Consider the following 9,575-nt stretch of genomic DNA (forward strand, 5'->3'; position numbering starts at 1 on the left):
TCACCTAATGTTATGCAAAGATAAAAAGAAACCCACCAGTCTCCATATTGATACAATAGCCACACACACCAAAAACCCGATACAATATCCAACAAATCTCTGCAATAGACACAACATCGCACAACTGAAACCCTAACCGCCTCACAACAAGTGGTAAAGTCGAAACAATGCAGCCAAAAACAAAACAAAAAACTATCCACAATCCACTCGATACAATAACAAACTATGCGAAAGAAGAAGAAGCTTTGTTCTGCCCAACAGGGGGCGAATTACTCGCTTCGATGGCTGGGTGGCGAGTCAAGGGGTTGTACGTATAAGCTCAACAGCAAGCATACAGACAGATGCCGGCTAAATGCATTTTTGCGAACAAAAACAAAGGCAGAAAATCAACCCTTCCCCCCACTCCCCTTAGAACCCCATGAACAACAACAATTATTACTACAACTAATTGTTGATATTGTTATTGTTGTTGTTGCTGCTGCAGTTTAGTTGAGAGACCCCCCCCCCCCCCCCCCCCTTAGGAACAACAAAGCCCAAGCAAGCAATAGCAAATAGTTTACCCAAACGTTTCCAGTCGAACTGAGAGTACATTTGCCAATCGTCGGTTATTGCGGCCAGTCGGACAACTACGGCAAATCGTCTCAAGTTCTAATCGAGAAAAAACTTCTAGTGTTTTTGTTTTCAATTTTCTTTTCAAAACAAATTCAAACTATTTGCAAGTGGAAACTAAATCAGCCAATAATTTTAAAGAGCAACAACAACAAATACGTCTTAATTAAACATTTTTTATTATTCATTTCTTGATTCATTGAATTTGCGGGTCCATTTTGGAATGTCGGTGAATATCCATTGGTTCCGCCATGGCCTACGTTTGCACGATAATCCCGCTCTACTAGAAGCAATTTCGGATAAAAGCAGAGGCATTAAATTGCTGCCGGTCTTCATCTTTGATGGCGAAAGTGCGGGTAGGTGTTTGAAATTGAGAAGCTATGACAATTGCCAGTGTTGTCAATGTAGTGAGAATAATTTAAAACGCTTTTTGAATGGCTAACTAAAAAAGTAGTTTTTTATTCGTTGCCGTAACATATTTTACAATGTTCCAAAACCTTTTGAAAATAATTTTAAAGACATAACAGTACGTTTACATTTAACCGGATTTCGTTAACCCAGTGGGTTTCAATTGTCAATTCCTTTGCATATGTGTCAAATAACTCCTCATAAAGTAGGTTAACCCGGTAAAATGTTCTAATATATATGCCGTTTAATATTGAATTTTTCAAACATATTTTCTATCAACAAGCTTGGATTTTTTAGAATATAAATTAGGGACTACCAATAGGCTTGAATTTATTAAAAATATTTTCTGAGGGACCATTCACAGGCGTGAATTTGTAAAAAATATTTTACCAAGGACTATCCACAGGCGTGGGTAGTCCGTTTGGTATGCTGCAGTACAGAGCGCTGTCCACAATTTTATCTCGTGTATATGGAACAGACGTAGGCTCCTCGGTGCACCATTAACCAAAAATCGGACGAAAATGTATATGGGAGCTCTCTCTATATCTGAACCGTCTCTAAATCACAAAACGTCGTATAAATTAATATGAACCTATCTCAATACGCTGTGCCAAATTTTGTATTAATTGGACAATCCTTGGGAGTTTGTTGCACCATTTACCAAAAATCGGTATGGGGGAACTATATCCTAATCTAAACCGATTTTCACAAAACTTGCATATAATCGGATAAACTATATATGGGAGAAATATATCTAAAACTGAACCGATTTCTTCAAAACTTCACGTACATCAATATGGACCTAATCTAGTACGCTTTGTAAAAGTTTGTCTCAATCTGAATAATATTGGAAGTTTGGTACTCCATCTATATAAAATCGGACGAAACTATATATCGAAGCTATATCTGAATCTGAACCGATTTTTACGAAACTTGGCACACATTACTCCTTGCGCAATTTAGTACGCTATTCAAAATTTCGTGCAAATCGAAATATATATAGGGACTTTAATGCACCATTTCTATAAAATCGGACGAAACTACAGGGCAGCTATATCTAAATCTGAACCGATTTTTACGAAACTTGGCACACATTACTCCTTGCGCAATTTAGTACGCTATTCAAAATTTTGAGCAAATCGAAAGATATATAGGGACTTTAATGCACCATTTACATAAAATCGGACGAAACTATATAAATCTGAATCGATTTTCATGACATTTAGCACACATCTTTCTAGACTTAATTTAGTACGCTATGCCAAATTTTGAGCAAATCGAAAGATATATAGGTACTTTGGTGCACCATTTACATAAAATCGGACGATTCTATATATGGGAGCCATATCTAAATCTCAACCGTTTTTTGCGAGACTTAACACAGATCATTCTATACTTAATTCAGTACGCTATGCCAAATGTCGTGCAAATCGAATGATATATAGGTACTTTGGTGCACCATTTACCTTAAATCGGACGAAAATATATATGGGAGCTATATCTAAATCTGAACCGATTTTTTCCAGTTTCAATAGGGTTCGTCCTTTGGCCAAACAAATAAGCTGTACTATATTTCACCCAAATCGGATTATAAATGCCACATGTACTTTGTTTACAATTTAACACCAACAGACGGACGGACGGAGGGACGGACAAGTATAAATGGACTCAGAAAGGGATTCTATGCATATTCTCAAAAGGAACCAAGTGTCTACATCGTTTCCCTTTTGCCTGTTACAAACATATGCACAAAGACATAATACCCTATACTACAGTGTGGGGAAGGGTATAATTAATGGACTATCAAAAATTGTGATCAAGAGCACTATCCGAGAGTTAAACATGAATGTTCTAATACAATATTTAACAGATGAAATTATTTCAGGAACCTGGTGACGTATGATATCTGACACAACTCATACGCCTAATGGAAGATATTTTGCTTTATTTAGTTTTCTGAATTCACTTTCGATATTCCCAATCTACATAAGATAAATTCGAAATATAATTAAGGTAATCCATGGAATAAAATACAAATATATATATATATATATATATATATATATAACCAAAATAAATGACGATGGGATGAAATTTTGATCCGGTGCCCCGGCAGAAGTCAAGAACATACGCAAATTACTCATAGCTTTCATGTTACGTTCGGTGACCAAAGATAAATCGATCATAGACACCAATTAGGCATTTTTTTCATCCGAAGACTTGCACCTCTGTTATGCAGGAATATTTTCCAAAAATTCACGTTTATTGATATTCGCTCAGAAAATATTGTGAAAATATCCGTGCCTGATGATAGTTCCACAGAAAATATTTAAGGGAACCCCACCCATTCTCGATTTCCATTTTTCAAGATTTTCAATGGGCTGGTAAATCAATACCAATGCTTGTTAAGGTTTGTAACTTTGCACATATATAATTGAAGATTTAAAAGAGAAGAAAAATAATTTACAAAAAATGTTTGTTATTGTTTTGTTGTTGTTTTTTGTAATTAAAGAAAAGTCCTTATTTTTGATGGCGGGCATGATAACTCCTCACTGCAACATCGGAATCCGAAAATTCCAACGGTGTTAGAAAGAGTACATGTCTGGCTCTCGTGTGAACTAGGATTATTGACTTCACTCTAAAATTAACAAAATGGCGGACCTTTGAAAAAATATTTTTTGAAAATCGCCGATTTTTGACCAAAAACCAAGTTAAAAAATAAGGAAGATCTTCACCGATTGGCTTTATCCTAGTTCATACGATATCTATACACTCATAGAGAAACGTGTACAAATTTGGAATCGATTGGATTATTAGTTTTTGAGTTATCGTGCCCGCCATTCGCAAAAGAGAAAAACGCGTTTAAAGTTTGAGAAGCCCTTTAGCCGTCACTTGATGCTGACACAATAAATCGGCTATATTTTCAAGAGTTCTTGAGATTTTCACTTGAAATTTTGTAGGGACATTCTTGAATTAGAGTAGAATCGAATTAAATCAAAAAATTTTTTGACCCCGAGAATGGGGGGTCCCCTTAAAAAAATCCACGTTTCCTCGCCTAATTAGAATTCATAAAGAAAATATTTAAAAAATACATGCCTTATAGAGAATATTTTTCTCAGAAAATATTTTTTTTTCTTTTCCAGGTACCAAATGTGTCGGCTATAATCGTTTTAAATTCCTTTTGGATTCCCTCAAAGATCTCGATGATCAATTTCGTGCCATAAGTGGCGGTAATGGTGGCCGCCTCTATCTCTTCCAAGGAAATCCTGTACAAATATTTCGAAGTCTTCATGAACAATTTGGTATCCATAAGCTGTGTTTCGAACAGGATTGTGAACCTATTTGGAATGAAAGAGATAACTCGGTAAAGACTCTGTGCCATGAATTGGGTATCGAGGCAGTGGAGAAAATATCCCACACCTTGTGGGATCCTCAGACAGTCATTGATACCAATGGCGGTATTCCACCGTTGACATATCAAATGTTTTTGGTAAGTTATGGGAAGAATAGATTGTCATTTTCTTAATACGCCTCCTAATATTCTTAAAAATAATTTTAATGAAATCCCAGCGTCCTAAGAGTTCTTCAAAAAAAAAAATTAAAATATCCACACCTTTTCATTCAAAAAATATTTTTAAACAATTTACGATTCCTAATTCTCCAAAAATATTAAAAAAATCCATAGGTCTTCAAAAAAATAATTTTACTTTTCAGAAAATAAACGACCATGGCATATGAGTTGTGCCAAATATCATACGCCACCATGTTGCCTTTAAGAGAATTAAATAAATTATAGCCAGACCATTAGGCGTATAAGTAGTGTCAGACATCATACGCTACCATTTCCAACAACTTATTTCATCTCTTACAAATTTAAAAAAGTCCCTGCGTGCTCTGCGACATTTCTCTAGAAAATATTTTTAATAAATCCTCGCCTAGTGATAGTCCCTTCGAAAATATTTTTTAAAAATCCACACCTCATAATAGTTCTTCAAAATATATATTTTTTAAAAAATGCCATATACTTACTTACTTAGCTGGCTTGTTACAGAACGATTGTTTCATAAGCCGCTCTAAAAAGATTTCCAAGCACGTCGGTCTTGTACGCATATCCGCCAATTTGAAAGACCACGTTCCAAGATGTTGTTTTCTACTTGGTCCATCTAATTCGTGGCCTTCCCCTTCAACGGGAACCATCAGTAGGCTCACTTTTATATGCCTTTTGAGCTGGCGCATTTTCATTCATTCGCACAACATGGCCACCTAGCCACCATAGTCGCTGCAGCTCAATACGACTGACTATGTCAATGTCCGTGTATAAATTGTAAAGCTCGTGGTTCATTCGACGCCGATATACACCGTCGACGCAGATCGGCCCGTAGATCTTTCAGAGAAATTTTCTTTCAAACACTTCAAGATCTGCCTCATCTGCATGGCAAGTATCCATGCTTCAGATCAAATGTGGCTGTTACCGCTCGCAATGTTCGACCCATTATATCGATGTCATCGGCGTACCCAAGTAACATATGCTTTTTGGTGTACAGAGTGCCATTTCTGTTCACCTTTGCGTCTCTTATGACCTTTTCCAGCAGGATGTTAAAACAATCACAAGACAAAATATCACCTTGGCTGAAAACTCGTTTCCAGGATTTGGCGCATAGTGAAAATCTGGTCAATGGTGGATTTGCCAGGTCTGAAGCCGCCTTGGTATGATCCAATAATGTCATTGACCGTTGGCTTCAGTCGTTCACACAACACGCTGGATAACACTTTATATGCGTCTTGTCTCCTTTTTTGTGCACGAGACACAGGATGCTGAGGTTCCAATCACTGGGCATGCATTCCTATAGCAAAATTGTACTAATCAGCTGGTGTATGCTCCTGACCAGCATCTGACCACCAGTCTTGAATAGTTCGGCTGGTAACCCATCGGCGGCTCCTCTTGCTTTATTGTTCTTGAGCCGATTAATTGCTTTTATGACGTCATCTTGGCTAGGTGGTATACACTCTACACCATCATCTCTTATTGGTTCTGGGGTATCCTCTTCACCGCCACTATTTGATACCAGAAGCTTTTAAAAATGCTCCTTCCAGATCCTCAACACGCTGTCTGTATTTGTCACTAGGTTTCCTTCTTCATCTTTACAGGAGGGTACAAATGAGACTGATGTAAAAGAACTTCGATTTTATACGGATTATCATCTACTCGAGTGAATCGTTTTTATACCCTTCACCACACTGTGGTACAGGGTATTATGTCTTTGGGCATATGTTTGTAACAGGCAAAAATAATCGAGATAGACCCATGGTTCCTTTTGAGAATATGCATAGAATCACTTTCTGAGTCGATTTACGCATGTTCGTCTGTCCGTCCGTACATGTATTTTTGTGAACAAAGTACAGGTCGCATTTATGATCCGAATTGGATGAAATTTGACACAGCTCATTTGTTTGGCCCAAGGACGAACCCTATTGAAATTGGAAAAAATCGGTTGAGATTTAGATATAGCTCCCATATATAGTTTCGTCCGATTTTAGGTAAATGGTGCACAAAGGTCCCTATATATCTTACGATTTGCACCAAATTTGGCATAACGTATTGAATTGAGCCGAGAGTGATATCTGCCAAGTTTCGAGAAAATCGGTCCAGATTTAGATATAGCTCCCATATATAGTTTCGTCCGATTTCATGAAAATGGTGCACCAAAGTCCCTATAAATCCCTCGATTTGCACGAAATTTGGCATTACGTACTGAATTGAGTGATGTCTACAAAGTTTCGAGAAAATCGGTTCAGATTTAGATTCGCTCGATTTTAGGTAAATAGTCCACTAAAGTGATATCTGCCAAGTTTCGAGAAAATCGGTTCAGATTTAGATTCGCTCGATTTTAGGTAAATAGTCTACTAAAGTCCTTGGAAATCTTTTGATTTGCAAGAATTTTGGCATAACGTACTGCATTAAGTCTAGAATGATGTGTGCAAAGTTTCGCGAAAATCGGTTCAGATTTAGATATAGCTCCCATATATAGTTTCGCCCGATATTAGGTAAATGGTGCACAAAAGTCCCTGGAAATCTTTTCATTTGTACGAATTTTTGAAAAGATCCATAGCTAGGCCGATTGACACTATGTACTGAAGTAATATAAATTAGTCTTTGGCAATTTTCCCTGAAATCGGTTCAGATATAGATATATACCCAAAGTGGTGAAGGGTATCATATAGTCGGCCCAGTCCGACTTTACTTTCCTTACTGGTTAATTCTCCTGTTAGCCATAAATCCGCAGCCAAATTCATGTCTCGTTTCATGGCAGCTATAATACAGGGCGTAATCGTCTGATTTACTTACGCCTGTCCCTTTCCATCGCATTTCCTGTAAGGCAAGAATATCGGCTTTGTACTTCTTGAGTACATCCGCCAAAGCGAGAACTACAACGTGCGCACATTCCAAGTGCAGATTCGCAGATCGTGCTCCTTTATACGATTGCGCGGGTCGTCAACATTAGGGGGGTTTGGTTTTATTTTTCTTTCCTTTTTCATAGTGGGAGGGGTTTTCCGAGTGTGGGCAACTAACCCAACGCCTCAACCCATTTTTTAGTTATTATAGTTCTTATAGGTGTATGTCTCCTTATAGTTCTTCAAAAGATATTTTTAAACATACATGCCTCCAAATAGTACTTTAAAAAGGATATTTTTAAAAAACCCCATACCTCCTTATAGTATTTAAAAAAAAATTTAAATTCATACCTTTTTATAGTAAACTCGAAATATTCGAATCTGGAGCCCAGGTACACGTTTAATTTAATTTACTTTTTACTTTACTTTTACTTTTAGCACACCGTTCAGGTTATAGGCCTCCCGCCAAGACCAGCTGATGATCCTGACTGGACAAATGTCGAATTCATACAAATTGATGAAGATCTCATTAAGGAATTTAGAGGATTCTTAGAGGTAAGTAGAAATCTGGCTAAGGAGGTCACTCATATATTTCTAAATAATTTAAAAAAATTCCCTACAGTTCCCAACACCCGAACAATTTAACATTTTCCCTGAAAAACTTAGCTACCTGGCCAAAACCAAATGGATAGGTGGTGAAACCCAAGCTCTACTGCATTTACGGGAACGTCTGAATGTCGAAGAAAATGCTTTTCGCTGTGGCCGTTATCTACCCAATCAAGCCAGTCCGAACATACTCGAATCTCCCAAATCGATGAGTGCCCATTTGCGTTTCGGTTGCCTATCGGTAAGGAAATTCTATTGGGATGTCCATGATCTGTTTCGCACGGTCCAGTTGCAGGCTGAGGGTTTTGGTATGCAAATGTTTGGTGGGGCACATATCACCGGGCAACTTATTTGGCGCGAATATTTCTATACAATGTCGGTGAATAATCCTTATTATGATCGGATGGAGGGTAATGCCATTTGCCTGACCATACCATGGGCACCCACCAATATTGAACAATTAAAACGTTGGACAGAGGGTCAGACGGGATTTCCCTTAATTGATGCGGCAATGCGTCAGTTGTTGGCAGAAGGGTGGCTACATCACACACTACGTAACACTGTAGCCACATTTCTGACTCGTGGTGGCCTATGGCAAAATTGGGAACATGGTTTAAGGTATTTCCTGAAGCATCTCCTCGATGCTGATTGGTCAGTGTGTGCCGGTAACTGGATGTGGGTTAGTTCATCGGCATTTGAACGCCTACTCGATTCTTCGTTGGTCACCTGCCCCGTGGCCCTGGCTAAACGTCTAGATCCTTTGGGTACATATATCAAGCAATATGTACCCGAATTGTCCAAAGTTCCACAGCTGTTTATGTGAGTATGAAATTCAAAATCCCTAACAATATTTTCATCTTCCATATTTCCTCTTCCCTCCTAGTCACGAACCCTGGCGCATGGGATTGGAGGAACAAGAAAAATCCGAATGCCTAATTGGTGTCCATTATCCCAGTCCCATGATCGATTTGTCTTTGGCAACCGAACGCAACATGAAAGCTATGCGTGATTTGCGTATGTCCTTGACATCTGCTGGGGCACCGGATAAAACTCCACCCCATTGCCGGCCATCGAATGAGGAAGAAGTTCGTCATTTCTTTTGGTTAGCTGATTAAAAAAAAACTATAGATGGATTATCATATTTATATAACGAATTTATCTCATGTAGATAATCAATTGGAAATATCTGTACACGCATATACCTACATGTACCTACCTACATACATACAAATATACCTAATGGAATTTGTTGTCGAAATATACAAAGTTTTTTTGTGTTTTGAAAATTAATAAATGTTAATTGTGAGCAAAAATAAAATATTTTTTTCGGTCTTTACTTTTCAGGGAACTAATGACCATTATGCGTATGAGTAGTGTCAGACGTCATACGCCACCATATTACCTTTTAGAGAATTAAATAAATTAATGACTGGCCATTAGGCGTATGAGTAGTGTCAGATGTCATACGCCACAATTAAAAACTGGCCATTAGGCGTATGAGTAGTGTCAGATGTCATACGCCACAATTTCCAAAAAACAAATAAAAATCAGACCCTCAG

The 9,575-nt window shown here is 37.8% G+C and overlaps 1 protein-coding gene across 1 annotated transcript; it reads left to right on the forward strand.

Annotated features, from left to right (window-relative positions):
* The first annotated feature begins 826 nt into the window (after positions 1 to 826).
* LOC133329292 (cryptochrome-1) lies at positions 827 to 9,182 on the forward strand. The gene is made up of 5 exons (XM_061537782.1): positions 827 to 965; positions 4,161 to 4,507; positions 7,849 to 7,965; positions 8,033 to 8,835; positions 8,900 to 9,182. Exons 1-5 carry the CDS (start codon positions 833 to 835, stop codon positions 9,129 to 9,131), a joined length of 1,632 nt encoding a protein of 543 aa, XP_061393766.1. The 5' UTR covers positions 827 to 832; the 3' UTR covers positions 9,132 to 9,182.
* Positions 9,183 to 9,575: the final 393 nt, after the last annotated feature.

Source organism: Musca vetustissima, unplaced genomic scaffold (assembly GCF_032173495.1).
Source record: "Musca vetustissima isolate MV318-11 ecotype Yass unplaced genomic scaffold, APGP_CSIRO_Mvet_v1 utg14208, whole genome shotgun sequence".
NCBI lineage: Eukaryota > Metazoa > Arthropoda > Insecta > Diptera > Muscidae > Musca > Musca vetustissima.

Excerpts from the sequence above, each read along its gene's own strand:
- LOC133329292 (XM_061537782.1), top strand. The coding sequence starts at position 833 with ATGTCGGTGAATATCCATTGGTTCCGCCATGGCCTACGTTTGCACGAT. Across the intron at positions 4,508-7,848 it reads TGACATATCAAATGTTTTTG|CACACCGTTCAGGTTATAGG; the intron begins GTAAGTTATGGG and ends TTTTACTTTTAG. Across the intron at positions 8,836-8,899 it reads AAAGTTCCACAGCTGTTTAT|TCACGAACCCTGGCGCATGG; the intron begins GTGAGTATGAAA and ends CTTCCCTCCTAG.